General features: G+C 38.9%; 1 protein-coding gene across 19 annotated transcripts in view; it reads right to left on the bottom strand.

Annotated features, from left to right (window-relative positions):
- The window catches only part of LOC105938374 (ryanodine receptor 3), a 144,114-nt gene that overhangs the window by 62,998 nt on the left and 62,791 nt on the right, over positions 1–18,325 (bottom strand). For 11 of the 19 annotated variants that reach the window (XM_036150729.1, XM_036150737.1, XM_036150734.1 and 8 more), the window contains 19 exons: positions 17,565–17,698; positions 15,720–15,961; positions 15,266–15,458; positions 14,016–14,232; positions 13,836–13,940; positions 13,596–13,598; positions 11,293–11,396; positions 10,488–10,571; positions 10,056–10,215; positions 7,331–7,478; positions 6,837–7,039; positions 6,576–6,750; positions 6,186–6,394; positions 5,904–6,103; positions 4,841–4,907; positions 4,603–4,763; positions 4,365–4,530; positions 1,898–1,984; positions 1,548–1,774 (listed from right to left, as the gene is read on the bottom strand). In XM_036150729.1, the coding sequence (XP_036006622.1) occupies positions 1,548–1,774; positions 1,898–1,984; positions 4,365–4,530; positions 4,603–4,763; positions 4,841–4,907; positions 5,904–6,103; positions 6,186–6,394; positions 6,576–6,750; positions 6,837–7,039; positions 7,331–7,478; positions 10,056–10,215; positions 10,488–10,571; positions 11,293–11,396; positions 13,596–13,598; positions 13,836–13,940; positions 14,016–14,232; positions 15,266–15,458; positions 15,720–15,961; positions 17,565–17,698 (2,885 nt within the window). The remainder of the gene's footprint in view (positions 1–1,547; positions 1,775–1,897; positions 1,985–4,364; positions 4,531–4,602; positions 4,764–4,840; positions 4,908–5,903; positions 6,104–6,185; positions 6,395–6,575; positions 6,751–6,836; positions 7,040–7,330; positions 7,479–10,055; positions 10,216–10,487; positions 10,572–11,292; positions 11,397–13,595; positions 13,599–13,835; positions 13,941–14,015; positions 14,233–15,265; positions 15,459–15,719; positions 15,962–17,564; positions 17,699–18,325) is intronic. The other 8 variants (XM_036150731.1, XM_036150744.1, XM_036150748.1 and 5 more) reach the window with 1 other exon arrangement.

The following is an 18,325-nucleotide window of genomic DNA, read 5'->3' as shown; positions in this document are numbered from 1 at the left end:
CATTGTTTTTACCCAATTATCCTTACAGGGTCATGTGAGGTAGGATTCTGGGGGACAGTGAATATCTGTCTGGGATCATTACACAAAGGGCAACATGGACAAACACAGGAAAGCAACCATTGACAGAGTCCATGGGCAGTTCTAGACGGGCCAAGAGGGGCCACTGCCCCTGTAGAAGTGATCCTGGCCCCTGCTATAGCCCCTGTACTGAATACATAATACTAAATCAATCTCTTATGATGGTCTTTGCTGGCACAGAAATCAGAAATGATTTGTTCATTGAATCTGTTTGTTTTTACCTGTCTGGATTCTGGTCTGTCAGAATCCATCTTACTCAGATACTCTAAATTAAAATCCACTGCAACCATCTGTCTGCAGAAGTAGCCTTAGTAAGAAAAAGTCCTAAAACACTAAAACTGCACATCACCCTGCAGGCAAGGTAAGTTGGTGGTGGCAGCATATGCTGGGGGGAGGATTTTTCTCAGGGAACATGGTCAGTGCTGATTTAAAGATGGATGGAGCTAAATGCAGGGGAATCCTGGAAGGAGGAAGAGGCTGCAAAAAACTGCAGACTGGGGTAGAGTTCACCTTCCAGCACAACAGAGACTCTCATCATGCTGTTGGAGCCACAAAGGACATTTTTAGAGAAGAGGATATTCATATTGAGCATGTGTGGAAAGTCTTGAGAAGTGATTTTCACAGACACTATTCACTAGGTTTGAGCCATTTGGCAAAGACAAATGGGTCTCTTGGTGTGAAAAGCAGGCAGACCTAAACCCCAGCCAGACTTTAAGATGTAATCGCTGTGGCAGATTGCATTATAAAGTATTAACTCAGTATTAACAAATGCATTTTTTACTTTCTTATTTCCCTGCAACTTCACATACATGCATCACTTTAGGTTGGACTGTAACATAAACTTATTTCCTTATTTATTTATGGTTGTAAACAAAATAGGAATAAGTTCTAGGGGTGTGAATACTTTTGCAAGTCACTGTAAAGGGACATTGAAACCCATAATTCTGAGCAAAGCCTTAGCTTTTTTCATTCTTTAAATTTGAGAAATCAGGACATGGCTATGAGAAGGAAGGAAGGAAGGAAGGAAGGAAGGAAGGAAGGAAGGAAGGAAGGAAGGAAGGAAGGAAGGAAGGAAGGAAGGAAGGAAGGAAGGAAGGAAGGAAGGAAGGAAGGAAGGAAGGAAGGAAGTCAAAAGACAAAAAAAACACAAAAAAAATGTCATACTGTGTTTTGGTTATTTATATCTGAAAAATACTAAATGGAATTCCATAAATTTATACGATGTGAAGGAACCTTTAAGTACAACCATAAATGTGAAAAAGATTAGACAAAAATACTAAATTTGATTCGATAATGCAAGGAACATGTCTTCTGTTTCAGCAATAGGCCACCTGTTAACATTTTATAAACATCTTGCACATCTCGTTTGATGATTCATAAATGTGGAATTTATAATATGTAGAAAATGCAACGATTTGTATGCTTTTAATCTCTCAGCTAAAGGAAACTAAACGAATCCGGTGGACAACCTGTTCTCCTCGGGTATGTGAACTGCCAACATCTGAAGGGGCTCCACGCACTGAACCGCCCAGCCTTGCCTCTCGTTCACTCTGGATGTTTCCACTTTGAGGAAGATGTTGGGCATGCGGCTCCACAGCACTGCATTGATGGTCTGGACGTCCAGCCGGGGCGGACACTGGGGCACGGGGTTCTTGAGTTCGCTCTTAAAGACGGCTGACGACAGAGGCATCGCATTCTGCACAGCACGAGCAAATAAAATAAAAAGGTTAGAGCTCTTCCAGCATTTTTCAGTTTATATTATAAAAAAAGGCATCTTCTGGAACAGATAGATGAACCGAACCGTTTAAAACGATTCTACCTTTATTTTTGCAAGCTCAAACTGAAAGAGGTTTGGGCTGGTGGGTCGGACAAAGACAGCGGGGAACAGCTTGGTGTTTGGTTCAACCTGGAGCGGAGAAAAGAACAGATATTCATGTTAAAGTAAGAAATAAATGAATACAGAAACACCTTTAGGAAGAGCAAGAGAGAAATACTTGCAGAAAGTGGTTTGGTGATGCGTCATGAAAAAGTACTACTTAGTGAGCAAGCGTGTGATCATTTGAGTGTTGACTGGCAGGGTGAGTCAGTACCGGGTGAAGCCTCACAGAATTTCAGCAAAGGGGAAATGTAAGAAGATTATGCTGCTTGAAAAGCTCTTCAAGGTTTAGCTCTCAAAGTACATCCAGAAAAAAAGCAGATTCCAAGTCAGGAGTTCAACAATACAGACGTCAGTGCTCCGTCAGGGAAATATGCAAAGCTGTAGGACGACTGACTCCCAAGGTACAAACTACAAACTGCAGATAGAGTGGGCAGAGCGGAAAAATGAAAAAGGAGCAACTTTGAAATGAGTGGTGTGGGTATAGAAATCACAAGAGAAGAAAAAGTTGGCAGCCCCTGTTAGCTGGGTTGTTGGGTGTGACTTTCAACAGTATACGTTAACTAAAATGTACAATCAAAAAAAGCATGTACGCCATTATATTTTGGATTTAATAATGCCAAGCATTAGATTTAAAAAAAATTACATAATTTTTGTTTTAACCCATCATGGCCTTTACTGAGGTCTACAGGGAGACTTGTGTGGACACTTTAAAAGGGCATTCAAAAAAATACAGCCAATTACAACTATCATGAATGTGATTTAATGGGTACTTATTTCGGTGGAGAAAAAGTTGTGATCAGGCTGTCGGATACTATGAAAATCTATCTGGAAGACTTTCACCCAAATGAAAAAAATAAACACACGTTCTTAGTCTCACAATGTAATGCATTTTGTTTTTGTTTTATGTGCTGTGTGTGTGCAAGATCTTCTAAATTATGCATAAACCTTTTAAATTATGCATAACATACAGCATTGCAATTGTTTTACGAGATCAAATACATGTAAAAACATCGTTTACAGTTCCGGTAAAACTCTGCATACTCATTATGGGTTTGACTCTCAGATTATTGTTGGTGTTCTAACTGATTTTATTTCAACCATTCTCCCTTTGAGGAGGAAAAATTATTAAAACCAAGAATTTGTTGTTCTATCCAAGCCGAGGTGCCACAGAGATAGTTCCTCTCTCTAGGCTCCTTCTTCGATGAACACCAGAGATCAGTCTCATAGCCTGACTAGTCACCTACTCTACTTGAAACAAAATAATAATAATTTGCACTTCTAAAACATCTCCTTCTTTTTTTATTTTTCTTTATATTAAGAAACTGCTTTATATACACATAGATGTTCATAGTGTCCCTGTATTCTTTATTTCTTGTAAAGCTTACATATTCATACTTAATTTCTGGGCAAAGTGAGCACAGAAAACTGGAGTCAAATTGCCTTGTTTGTGTACACAGTCTTGGCTAACAAAGCGGATTCTGATTCTTTGTGAAACACATGATTGCCATTGGCAGAGAAACAGCCCCTCAGCACGATCCTGTCATCGCCATGCTTGACAGTTGATTCAGTGTCTTTAGGTTTGAAACCCTCTCATTTTCTCCTCCAACAGTAATTTGTGTTGCTAGGACGGTTTCTTCCTGTTAAAGGGGAGTTTTACTCTCCACTGTCGCTACATGTATGCTTAGTATGAAGGATTGCTGCACAACCAATGGCACTAGGCAAGCAACTGTCCACTGTCGCTACACGCTCTTTGAGGAGGAGTAAATGCTGCAAGTCATTGACTCAATGCAACCTGCTGGGTTTCCATACATAGAAAACAATTTAACTAATCTATCTTCATGATTTGAATCGACATTGTAAGGTGCCTTGAGATGACGTGTTTTGAATTGGCGCTGTACAAATAAAATTTAATTGAACATAGTGAAATGAAATGAAATGAAATTTAGTCATTTGAATTGTCCAAGTTGGAAGTTGCTAATTTATGCCTTGTTGAAAGATGTAGAGGTTGGAGCGAAAGCTTTATTCTAGGTTCATAGCAATCAATCAATATCCTGAATAAATAAGACATTAATGTCCATGCTGAGAGTTTGTTAAATTATCACTCAAATCTCCATGGTCCAATATAACTGTTTGACCTTTCTAGCAGTAGCAGATAAACTAAGAAAATGTATTGAATGTTCACTTACAACCAAAACTATATTACTTTTTGTTTAACAAGCTGTCTCCTCTTACTAATACCAAAAGTTGCAATTTGGAAACAACTTTTAATTGGAAAACTAGAATCCTCTTCTTGTCATATCTGATAAAAAAGGTACAGCTGAACTATACTTTATCCCTCATGTCTTTATAGTCTTAAATTATATTATGACATGCATTAGAAAAAAGAGCCTTATAAATTCAAAAGCACCTGGTAGGATGTGGATATCTCCTTTCCATTGACAGTGAAGGTCACCAGGCCCGTGGCCAGGTCTATGAAACAGCCAATCGTCAGGTCAACGTTGCTGCGGCCGGAGGCGTGTGCAGAACTGGTCACGTCACCACCCCACACCATGTAGCAGTTACTCCTCTTCACACTGTTCATGTGTGACCAAATATTAACAAAACATAAGACTTACAATGCATCAAATCAGGGTGAGGATCCTGACCTTTCATGAACTCGTCCACGTTCATCACCCAGGGTTACAGTCACTGTTCTGTTCTTGAAGAGGCTGAAATTGTTGCTATAGTAGTGATAGTCGGGGGTAACCCATCCAACCCACACACTGGAAGGGTCTTGGCCGGCAAAGATTCTCACTGAGTGGTAGTACTGTTACAAAACAAAGAACAGATAGTGAGAAATCTAGGGGCCAAATACATGGTAGAAGAGAGAAGATTTTCTAATACCGTGGTGATGCTGCTGTAGTCAACACGTCTACTTTCTTCACTGTGTCGCACTGATCTCAATGGATATCTACACAAGACCAATTTAAACAGGGCATTATCAAGATGACTGGTCATTATGATTGATATGAAAGACTACATTAAGTGTTACACTTTTATTTAGCTCACTGAGATACAGTGCTTTGTAAAACTATTCATAACCCTTGAGGTTTTCACATTTGTCACTTAATAATCCTAAACCTCTGTCTATTTAGTTGGAACTTTATGTGATAGATCAACACACAGTAGGGTGCTGTATTGGGAGGTGGAAGGATTTGAATACATGACTTTCAAATGCTTTTACAAATAAATTCAGAAACGGTTTTTATGCATTTGTATTCTGTATTTTACCTTGATACCCTAAATTAAATTCATTGCAACAAATTGCCTTCAAAGGTCGCCTGTAAATAGAGCCCCCCTGTGTGTAAGGTAGTTAGTCTACAAAGACATGGGCACTGCAGACGACTCTCGCTGTGGCTCTACGCTTCTACAGGAGTGAATGCTGCTTGTCGGGACTTTGATGCAATCAACTGGTTCCCTTATATAGGAAATTTTTGACCAATCTGTATAATCTGACCCAATCTGTAGAATATGATTGAATTTGACTTTGTAAAGTGCCTTGAGATGACATGTTTCATGAATTGGCGCTATATAAATAAAATTGAATTGAACTGAATCGAATAGTCTCAGTATAAACACAGTCTTTAAAATGGAAAGAATATGACACAACTACAAGAGACAGCCATCCTCATTAACATAGACACTAGACAGGAAGAGAATGGAGCCAGGTGGCCAAGTAGCCCATGGTGGCTCTGAAAAAGCTGCAAATATTCACAGCTCTGGGGGGAAAATGTCTTGATAGGGCAGCTACACACAAACACACGGCACACTTTTAACATTTTTAATTGTAAAAAATCTTTTACTTTTGCAAGGCACAGTATGCCTTGAAACTAACTGAAACTAATGTGGCATAATAGCTTTTTTCTTGCATTCCAACTTTAAATCATATTTCTCAGAGATCCAGCACCTGTGTTTAACTTTGAGCAAATCCTCTTCATGCACGCCGTTTATGTCTGTCACAGGACTCTGCTTGAAGAACGAGTGGAACTCTACCGGCATGCTGAGACGGCAGAACACCATGTCAGCAGTACTGTTCTGGTTTCCAAATGTCTTGTGGGTGACCTTTAGACACGGGGGGCTGTCGATGGTGCCGTCGATCCTGGTCACCTGCAAATGCGAAGAAAAGCTTTCACACCTCTGTGGTTTTCTTATTTCAACCAGATTTTATTTAAATGCCCTTCTATCTTACTCCGATGTGGTTGTGGTCCTTCGGCACATTGACAAAAGTAGGCAGACGCTTGCTGAACCACATTGTGACCTCCCGGTTCATGTTGACTGCAAATGGTTCGAATCCCTCTTGCAGGCCACATGTGGTATAGTATTTAAAGGTGCTAGCATCTTTCCCCAGATTCATGCGCCCCACCTGAGCCAGGCTGAGACTGCAGACTGGAATAAACCCTGAAAGACAAGCGAAAGAATAAGAAAATGGAAGAAACAATGAGGCCCAAAGAACATAAGAAAAATCAATTCAGCCTTTGCAGTTTGACATTTGTCATATTAAGGGAGAGTTTGTTACAATAAACAATTTTTTCAAATAAGTCACACAATCACTCCTGTTTTTAAATATATGCTTTCTCACCATCCTCAGTTTCAAAGTCAGTAAAACAGAGTTCAGAGCCCTTGGTGGTGATCAGGATCTCTCCATTAAGGGTAAAAATCATAGACTTGTCCTCCATGTTGATCATGCAGCCGACCACATCCCCAGCGTGCCAGCAGCGCCCGAACAGCCTGCTACCCATGTTTAGACAGTGGCCCTGTGTGCAATGTACGTGTACAGAAACGGGTCTGAATGTGCAAACGACAACAACGGAGACTGATTTTGGTCTGACTGAAAGCTTACCCTGAATCCATCGAAGACGAAAGCAAGCTTATCCGTACCGAGCTCTACATCAGGTTTGCATCCGGGCCTGGCCCAGCCAACTCGCATGTCTCCCCCAGTGACAGCTTCAAATTCAAAGTACCACTTCCCCGTCTTCACCGCGTATGTCCTTTCGACTCTGAAGAAGCGAATCTTATCGATGCTGAGTCGTTCAGCCACTTGGCCTTTAAGGTCAGCGGGACAGAGGTCATGCCAGACAGTCAATTGGAATGAAAACAAGCACATAAAACACCATTAATTACGAAAATTACAGTAATTGCCCTGTGGCTGCAATTAACCTCAAGCATTTCACGCCCCCTTTTTTTCTTTCTCCCTAAATGAATACAGGATGAGAGGTAAAAATCCCAAATTTGAATTGCAAAACTAAGAACCGACGTAATGCAATCAATATTTTATTATGTACCACAAAAAAAAATGAACAAGAGCATATATTTATAAGCAACTGTGAAACTCACCGCCTTCCTGGTCTGAGGGCTCTATGTTGTATCCATAACCAATCAGGGTGCGGATGGCCTCCCGCAGGCTGTCCCTGTTGGACTTCTTGGTGCGCTCATCCAGCAGCACATAGGGAACCAGACGAGGGTTACGCTTGCTCTTCAGGTCCTGTGTAGAGAACAGGTTATAAGAAGGAGTTCTATACATGAATTTTATCAGCATCTTTTTATAAACATCAACATTTGTCTCACCAGCTTTACACCATCGAGAGCAGGCTCAGGGGTGTAAATTGTGTCATGATAACTTTGCTGTCAGAACCATTAATTTAAAATTTAATTAGACAGTTAGTGCTTTTGGGCGATAGCTGATCATCCTGTGCTCTGTTTGTAATTTCCACTTGAATTAATCCCTATGGGGGCCATGATACAATAATGTATGGATCATTTTGGTACTACACAACTAGATCTGTATTTGATGACTTAATGATGGTTTACTCTAGGCTGAGGACATTAATATAATACAATTTAATGCACCGAAGTTTAAATGGAAATCCTGCCTAACTCAAATGTAATTATCTTAAATGCTATTATTCATAGTATAAAAACATGATATGCTCTTAAATCATTAAATAGTGTACTGTAACACAGTGAATAGACATTTTGCTTCTATGTATGGCATCCCTTGCATATAAGTGAGAGTAAGTATTATGCAACCTGTACCAGTAAATTTCTTTTAATAATTGAAGAAACTAAAAAGCAATCTTAAAAACATAATTAGAAAAGCATTCACAATCATGGCAACAATATGAAAACATTTGGCTAAAGAAAGTCTTCAACTTTGTGTACATTATTTCAATACTTTCATTTTGTTCTTTACAGCATGTTTTCCCCTTAAAAATACCTTAAAGCGTGCTTTTTCTTCCTGTTCTCATGAAGAAGGATGATTTTCTTTCTCCTCACCTTTCCCCTCTCCCTCCACTGTATCTGCCCTGATTCTGCTTCTATCAATCTTTTTGGAGCCCCTCTTTACATATCCTCCAAATTGTAAATTATGGATCTGATCAGCTACATTACTCTTGGCGCAATTCAACAAATTTTCTCAACGAGAAGACTGGGCGAAGGAGATCCCTTGTGCCCGGGTGGGACATTCGCAGCTGGACACACGGTGGACACCTGGGAGGAGGAGGATGTTGAAAATGCGTACAAAATGTCTGCTTTTTGGAGCTGGCGGCTGTTTTGGCCCATGTCAAGGCTGCCTAAACTATGTGAGGGATATGTTGTGCTATCAACACTCAGACTGAAATGCTGTGTGAGCAGAACTGCAGAACAGCTGCAGTCCCTGAACTCGTTGGCAGGATGGAATAGATCTGGGAGAAGTTGGAAGCTCGGCTTTGGCAGAATGAGCACAGAATTGCCTACCGAGCTGCGTCTCGGTGTATGGGGAGTGTTGGCCTAGCGGTTAGAGCAGCGCGCTTGCACTCAGAGAAGGATGCAAGTACCGCAGCGCCTGCACACTGGGTCCCTGAGCAAGACCCTTAACCCCAGAACGCTTCCCGGGCGCCGTACAAGGCAGCCCCCTTCTCCCCAAGGGTGATGGGTTAAAAAGCAGAGAACAAATTTCATTGTAATGTATGTTTCAATGTATGCTTCAATGACAATAAAGATGATATTACTATTACTATTAGATGTGGCAGGTTGGAATCACCATTTGAGATGTACCAGTGAGACTTTAAGGCAGACATAAAAAAAAAGGTCTGTCTGCCCCAAAACAAAAATGCTGTTATCAGAACTGGCTTAATTTCTCCTGGATGTTATGTAAAAAAAGATGCTGTGTGACATCTGTGACCTGCAATAGAGCACTACTGAACTGCCTGATAACGTTCCATCACTATCAATGACTATGGCTACGGCAGCTATCTGGGGCAGTTCACAGACCTACACTAACACACACACAACCACACACACACACACACACACGATTACACTAATACACATGCACACACACTGCCTTTGCTTTGCTTTTTTTTCTTTACTCTGCTGCTTTCTGTTTTAGCTGTTGTGTCAGAAAGGTCAGATAAGATACCTTGTAGCTTTAAGGATTTACTTAGTTAATTTTTATTACAATGAAACAGAAGAAGTCTGGTTAATTGTAGCTCTTATAAAAGTCGGACAAAACCACTTTAGAGCAGAATCTCCCAAGGATGAAACTAAAGAAGTCTAGTCAAGGATTTACTTTGCTGATTCTTATTACAATGCAACAAAATAGATTATTCTAGTTGTAGCTTTAGAAAAGTTAGATTTAATAACCTTATAACAGAAACTCCCAAATATTTACCTAGTTTATTTCTTATTGTTAATAGAAACAACTAAGTACTGTGATTTTATGCTTTCTGTATGCTTGTTAATGTATGAATAGAAACAATTAAGCTCTGAATATTAGTGATGAAGCTTTTTCCAGTGAAACTAAAGAAGTCTAGTCGAGGATTTGCTTTGCTTATTCCTTTGTTAATGTAACGTTTGTTCTTTTCCTTTGTAATATTTCCCTCTGTAATGTTTTCTGTTCATGTACAGCCCTTTGAATTGTCTTGTTACTGAAAAGTGCTGCATAAAATAAAGGTGCCTTGCTTTGCCATGAAATATGTTTTATAGCAACAAAAACTCAGACTGTGAAGCAGGTGCGCTAAGACGGTACCTGTAGATGTGCCACATAAATAAAAACAAAGAGAAAAACTTTAGTTCACTTTACCTGCTGAATGCCATAAGTCCACCCCTGCTTGATGCGGTCTTTGGCCCAAACATTGTGTGCATTCTCTGCTAGTTTGTCCACTAGCAACTCCTGACCAGGTGTCAGTTTGATGCTGGAAAGGTCCAGAGGGGATGGTTTATAGCTGTTGGACATCATGTAGCTAGAAGAGGGGGATAATGAGTATTAATATCTCAGCTTTTTATCTGTAGTTTGACAGACTAAAACCACAGCGGTCAGTGTTTTTTCTGTTTATTGTTTTTTTTTAGCAGTACAGAATTTGGAATTAACAATAATATCCTTTGTTGCCTTAAGTGGCTGGAAATGCTTAGCATTACTACATAGGGACATACATATTACATACTTCTAGCATGCATCCTTTGAAATAGGCAATATTTAAACAGTGGTCTCTGTTTCTAAATTCATGCAACTTACTTCTTGGGTAATTTTATTTTTTTGAGGGAGTCCTCTGCATTTGGGTTCACCTGAACAATACGACAACCTAATGCTAGAAGGGTCCTATGGAGAAAAATAAAAGACAGAAGTTTGGATGCAGATTTTGTTCATTTATTCCTTTGATGTCACCATTGATGAGATAAAAGAGAGTTCTAGTTGTCCCCAATTCAATCTGAAAATAAATACTAGACAATCCCGTGAAGAAGAAACTGGATCTCAGGTGTACTTTACACAATATCCACCTCTACTGACCCTTCTGTGTGATGCTCCTGTACCTTTGACTGCAGAAGATCAGAAGTTAAACCCTATCATGTTTATAGGTACTATTTAGAGAGTATTTTGATTAGCAAGGTGCAATTTGCATTTAGGGTGGAACGCTTTACAGAATGTCAGCAATTAATCTCTATAAGGTCATTAGACAGTGGTTCACAAATGTATTTATTATATACACATACGTACATTCGTAGTAAATATTAATACCTGTCAAATCTTCATGCTTTGTGTCACATTACAAAAACAAATTTTAATATTTTTATGTGACAAACCAACAGAAAATAGCACATAATTGTGATGTGATAAGAAATTCTAAAACAATAACACCGCATGCAGGTCTCTGTAGCCGGGCACTTAAAGGTTCTCACAAAAAGCAGACTACAGTGAGACTTTTGTTTTCTTTAAATAATATCTATTTAATATGTCTAAAATTTTTGCTTCTAGACACTCCATTCTTAAACATAAAAAATTTAAACAGCGAGCAAAATTCCACTCATCAACCTTAACATACTTCAGAGTTTCTGTTGACATCTGCAGGTTGTAGTTCTTCTCTGTTTCTGGCAGCTTGGAGAAATCAACAAGGCATGGATGATGTCTTTTGTTATCATCTCTAATCTGTAAGGATAAAAACATGTCAGCCTGTGTGCGTTTTCATTAGTGTTGCTCATCATTAGCACCTTATTAATTTACAACGTATGAAAAGTCTTTGTAAATAAATGCATATGGAAACTACATCCTTGTAAGTCACTGTGAACTAACAAGGGGGCGGGCATGAGGCCTAGGTCTTAGGTGCAAGTGCTTGTCGTGATAAGACAGTCTCCTCTAGTGAACATGTTATGGAAGAGGAACAGGGGAGCATGTTTTCTTCAGTGAAAGGAATAAAGAGGTGTGCGGCTGGAATACTAAGCACTTTGATGCATCCCTCAATGCTGCACTTTATGCCAAATAATCCTTTTGGCAAGTCTGCTCATTGGAGGTAACATGACAATGGTGAGTACTTGAAAACATGCAAGGCTATGTATAAATATGTAATTTTCTGTATATTTTTTTCAAAAGGGTTGTAACCTGCTTTATTAAAATTTTACCAAATGTATGAGAATGTTTTTTTTCGTTGTTTGTCCTTTTGCTGAATTATCTTTTTTTTTTAATGACACATGAGAAAGTAATCTATTTGTTATCAAATAAGTAAATTAGGGGGAAAAAAAAGCTCCTGCCTTTTGTTGCTGCTGTGGTTCAACAAATGACAATAGGTCTAAATAATTTTAAGTATATATATATATATATATATATATATATATATATATATATATATATATATATATATATATATATATATAAACCTTTGTCATTATGTTTGCTACTGTCTAATATTTTTAGACCTTCGTCCCACTATTGAAACGTAAATGTAGTATTGTGCATTGTGCAAACAATAGGGAAGATGCACTTACAATATAGAAACATACATTTAGGTGTTTGTTTCTTGGTGAATACAATGTTTTTTAGGGCAATGATATTTGTGAGTTATTTACATGAATGATTTTTGATTTGGATACTTGTACATTTTGGCTATGCAGACTGGCTGTAGAAATCAGTGTTTGATGACACTGGATAAGTTAGCTCTGGTTGTTTCCAAACAGATAGCTCTAAAAACTGTCAGAGCTTTATCTCTCAAAATACACAAAGGGGTATTTATTTGAAACAGATTTTATAGAAACAAATATGCACTCCCATGTTTTGAGGTGCGACGAAAAAGTTTAATTATTATTTTAGGTAACAGAAGAATTTAAACGAGGTAAAATCTAAATCAGTGTCTGAAAACTGTCCATAAAATAATTTTGATTAATTAAAATTATTAATAAATATGTATAATAAAGAAATGCACTTAGAAAGTATTACATGCTATCAAATCTGGGTTGACATTATTTTTGCAATATTTTGTTTGGTAAGATTGAGGTTTTTTGGGTTTTTTTTACCATGCAGACCGCCATTTATAATCGATGTTTCACCGCTTTAAGAAATATTCCAGTTGTTTTACAAGATATAGCTGTGAAAATAGAAAAAATTTGGAGCAAAAGTACTTTAAGTCCAACGTTACAGAAGTGTTTGCTGAAAGCTTGTTTAATAATGATCAATATTGCCAGTGAACTGCGTCTCTTTGGTAATCCATAAGAAAATATGAAAATTGCTAAAGATTTAAATATTCATCAGACTTGTTAGTTTAGGTTTCTAAATCCACATTTAATGCCAGACAAGAAGAAATTCATCCTTGTTTTTATTTCAGCAAGATATTAGACAAAAACTAAAGAGCTGAAATATTGCAAGTGCTTAAATTTTATTACATTAAACAGAGTCAGACAGAGTCTTTCTTCAGTTAATTTGATGCTAAGATGACCATAATCAGCTCTAGCATATAAAGCTGTACAAAGAAAATCCTGTTACATGGCATTAAATTAGTTCTCCACTTTGTCAATATTAGAACAAGCTCATTAAAATGAGCTGTTTTGAATTAGGAAATCATCTGGGTTTAACTTTTGATAATTGTCTGAAAACAATTGCAAGTTGGCCGGGGTTTCTTCTTAACACAGAAAACAAAACCATCAACGGAGCAAATTAAAAACCTGATTTTACTTTTGAATTGTCAAACTAGTCAAACACTCTATCTTTCCCATGGGTGAAACAATAATTCATGACTTGTACTAAAACACACAAAACAACAACTTTACAATCTACGAACAAACTGGAATGAAGCATCTACATGAGGGATGTGAAAAGCGATGGACAGAAACAAAATAAGTGATCTTTTTTTCCACTTACCCTCTTTTAGGAGTGAACAGCAAATTATAGAAGAGAAAGCAAGATGACGTACAGGCTTTTGTGATGTTATTGCTTCTTAAAACTAAAGCTTTTTCCAATTTATTTATTTTTTGGTATTCACAAATTATGCAGTAAGGATGTTCATTTCTTGACAAATGTGGAAAGAATGTATGGAGCATGCTTTATATATTTCTGTCAAAGTGGTGAACTTAAGAAAATACTGTGAGAGTACTTTCTTACCTTCCCGTAAGTCCATCCCAACTCAATTTTATTCATGCCCCACAGTTCATGGATGTTTTCAGCCAGCTTGTCTCGAACTTTCTCCAAGTGAGGTGGCATGACAACCTGAGGCAGAGAAATTACTTTCGGGCTGTTGCTGTTGCAAAGTGAGTCTTCATAATGATCTCTTCAGCTCATTACCTGGCTTGTCTCCACAGGAGTGGGAATGAAGGAGGCCTGAGAGGTAAACTGGGTGGTTCCTAGCAGATCCCGGACTCCCTCCATGTCTCTTTTGTACTCTTTCACCGGCTCCACCCTCATCTTCTCTTTTGGTAGCAAAGCCTCATAACACGGAGCATAGCTTGACGGGGGCAGGAACTTAAAGTCACCATGTCGGCCACCCAACAGGAAGCGTACCCTTAAAAGAAAAAAACAGTTAATCTATTTGTAATCTATCAGTGGAAAAGGGAGCTGAAAGGGAGTAGTTTTCCTTGAGAGGGGGGGGGGGGATATCAAAATATTAAAAAACAAAAGCAAAACGAAATATAGTTGTAAAAAAAAAAAACAGAAAAGATAACATGTCTTAAACTCCCTCAATCAGGGCAAGCTGAACATTGCAAGAAAAAAAATCTTTTTTTTTTTTTACCATGCCTGTAAAGCACACCTCATGGGGATGACCAAAATAGCTTCCTGAGTACTAGAAATGACACAACCAAGATGCACCCTGAAGCAGCTCTCAATTATTGAGCACAAAGTTGTGACTGTCACTTCCTGACACATTTAAATCGGTGGTATCGCGAGTTCACTAGGTCAGTTCCTACCACAAGCTTGTAGGTGTCTGACCCATCTGGCAGAGTTCACGCTAGTATTTAACATGTGAAATAACTTGCTTTACAACCAAAAAAGCAATTAAATAAAAAAAGTAAAAGTCATATTATTGAATTTATTCATTAGTAATATATTTAAAGCATTTACAGAAAGTTTCACTTTCTAATGTGAATTCCTGATATGAATTCCCTTTTCAAGGTATTCTAAATGTTTTAAGCTGCAGCTGTACTTGTTGATGAAAAAGTCCAAAGGAAAATATGTGAAAATCAATCAAACAAATTTAATTGGTTTAACTGTATCTCCAAAAACGCAGTTAGGTGCTAGCGATTATGTACATATTATGTTATGTACATATTATGTTTTATAACCTGTGGCAGTTGCTGATACGTTTCCCTGTGTTCATTTAGAACTGTGTGCACTATTGCATTATTTTACTAAACCAACATGTGTACAATATTTTTTTTCACTGGATTCAGTGTTTTCTTTAATATTTCATTGCAAAGACGCCTTGTGCAAAACTGTCAAAGCCACATTACAGCTAACGTCTGGGTAAAGCACTGAGATCTGTGTCAAGAAGAATAGATCCATCCAACAACTCGAGGCAGACGGATATAAATACTCACTTGATCCCTGCTGAGAAGCTGACGACGGGGAAAAATAGTCCGTCTGTGTTAAAATTTTCAAACATGCCCTGGACCGGCTGTCCGTTTATCCTAAAGGAGATGCTGGGAGCTCCCAGGTCCAGACAACAGCTCACCACATCCTCCGAAGTCAGGATATGCTGGTTCACAGACGCAACAGCCCGCGGGATACGACCTGTTTGGGAGGCAAACACACAGGTGTGTGAATGTGGACCTGGTGAGCATTGCTGGCACAGACTGGATCTTTCCAACAGACACAGGATGGAGCATATTTGCACGCCTCTACACACAGTCTGGGCAAGGAAATCCCTCCTGCAGGGTACTGACTGTCTGGATGTAACCTGGCTAACTCCCAGGAATACCACTCATGTTTGATTTGTCAGAGCATTATTATAATTACGACACACACTTTCACAAATTTCTTTCTCTCACTTACCTGACCAGAGGTGGAGCCCATCAAAGCCAAACGAGTAGAGGTCATCCCCAACTCCATTGCCCCCCCAGCCCTCCCCTCCTCCAGGATAGGGTGCGTAACCTTTGGTGTTGGCCCAGCCCACTCTCAGGTGAGAGGGCTCGCTGGTCACAAAGTGGTCCACCTGGTCAATCATGAGCTCGTAGTACCACTTTTTATACTGAGCAGAGCCCTCACTGACCCCCAGGAAAATGTTTGGTCTCATGCTGGAAATAAAGGGAGGTGAAATTATCGATGTACATCAGAGCATAAGAGAAGCTACCAGAACAGTACTCTAAATATTAAAGTTTATCTTCGAGAAATATGCATATTGTGCAAATAATTCTGAGCATTACTTTAAATACAGTATTACTTCAAATATCCCCATTAAAACTGCAGCAAAGTGAATTGGTGTTGCACAAAGGTCACTTTAAAGTTGCACAAATGTCACTTTAAAGTTTTTTTTTACATGTGTGAAGTATTTACCTCCTGTAAATTCTTATTCAACTGTGAGTTCTGCTGTTTAGCTGCACAGTATATTTTTTTTCAGTGATGACTTGTATTTTCATGTGACTGCTACGGAATGTCTGTCATTAAAATTCTGCACCTCTTCGGCAGTTTGCATTATTAACATATTCATCTCTTAGTCAATTGAAGTCCTGAACATGTTTTTATCGAAAGATTGGCACGCTGTGGTCATAAAAAGAGACTAAGGCAAGCTTTGCTATTTAAATAATGCTCAACTGCAAGCAAATTGACCAAACTGCTCCAAGAAAGTATCTCCCAGACAAGAAAGTATCTTCCAGACCACTACACATCCACCAACAGCCTGTACTGGACGGGAATGGGTAAGGAATATTGTTTCACTTCCTATGTTCTGTTGCTGTGTTTTGTGGTGTGGATTGTGGTTTGGTGCTTCAGGCTCTCTCTATTTTATCTTAAATCTCTTGGCCGTGACATCTATCTGTTTCTAACACATACGCACATTTAAAACTTAAAACACATTATCTATTGCTGCGCTGCATGTTTGGGAACCCCTAGTGTTTAACATGGTTTACTTTTTCTCGGTGTGGTAAGAGGTCGCTACTCTAGCCTAGCCTAGCTTTAGCCTTACTATAGCTTCTTCTGCTATCCTTCTGTTAGCTTCTCCGTCTCTGTCAAAGTCTCCCCCTCTCTCCTGCTCTCTATATCTGATGCTCAGTAATTCCTCCTTAAGCGATAACAGTATATGTAATAAATGTAGTGTTTTTGTAGCTTTGGAGATGAGGGTGTCAGAATTAGAGGTCCGGCTTTGCGCTGTTAAAAAAAAACAGCAAACAGCAACCCCTTAGTTAGCACAGAGCTACACAGACTAGCTTCACATAGATGTCCCCAAGCAGTACACAAGCAGCTGGGTTTTCAGGCCGGCTGGGTGACAATAACTGGGAAACATAGCTCTAGATTCCAGCCCCTGGGTCACCACCAACCCATCTGCGTTTCTATCAGAATTTCCTCACTCAGCGACACACCCACCACGAAGCCAACTCTGGTAATTGGCAGCTCCATAGTCAGAAACGTGGCACTAGAAACACCAGGGACCATAGTCAAATGCCTGCCAGGGGCCAGAAGAGTCGACATCAAATCCTGCTTGAAACTGCTGGCTAAGGAAAAGCGTAAATATAGTAAGACTGTCAAGATAAATAAACCATAAACAATTCCTCTTAGCTTAGAAATGTGTTTAAGTGCTTGTCTGGCTCCAGTGACAGAATGTGCTTTTCGCTGTTTTTAATTGGATAAAATCTAAGCATCTTGATTTTGGAAGTCATTGTGGTGAACGAATGGTTTTCTCACCTCTGGACATCATTGACAAGCTGGCTTTGCAAAAGCAGATCTCTTTTGGGTAGCAAGTGGTCGCAAATGAGGTTCTGATTGGTTCGCACAGCTACACCGTTACACACACACAGCGAACAGAGCACATCCAGAATCTGCAAAAGAGAGGAAGAATAATGGGACATAACAAAGACCACAACATCTCCCCAGAAGCTGATTAAAGGTTTATTTTTTCCTATAAAGCGCATAGATATGAACTTATCCACAAATAGCTACAATAATGATCTGCATCGCAAATCATTGTCCATGTTGCTGCTCTGGAGACAGCCAGTTTTCATTTAACCATGGCATAATTACTCTATGATGCTTCTTGAAGCTAAAAACATGTCTAATAATATTCGCTTAACAAAGGTACATAATTAAATGGCCCAGGAGGCTAAGCCAATGGTGACAGGCCACTTAATCATTGACCTCTTCCTTTTCCTTACATCGAAAAATTATACATTCAGGCAGATTTATGACCTGGACCAGAAAACTGTGTGCTTTGTGATTTTATTACAATGATAAACTGTTTTATTTATGTCAGGGAGATACCACAACCTAACATCCCAGAAACCCTCTGTTAGTGTGGGGGTTTACAATAGTACAAGATATGTACAGTCAATAAACAGCTGAAGAGAACGATATAAATAAGAGGCAAGAGCAAAACATATTTTGAAGTAAATGTGAGTTTAGTATGTCCTTCAGGTAAGGGTACCAAGGAGATAAATGCATGCCAAGTT

The sequence above is a fragment of the Fundulus heteroclitus genome, chromosome 19 (assembly GCF_011125445.2).
Source record: "Fundulus heteroclitus isolate FHET01 chromosome 19, MU-UCD_Fhet_4.1, whole genome shotgun sequence".
NCBI lineage: Eukaryota > Metazoa > Chordata > Actinopteri > Cyprinodontiformes > Fundulidae > Fundulus > Fundulus heteroclitus.
The sequence above is the reverse complement of the archived record's forward strand: the minus strand, read 5'-3'. Positions and strand labels throughout refer to the sequence as shown.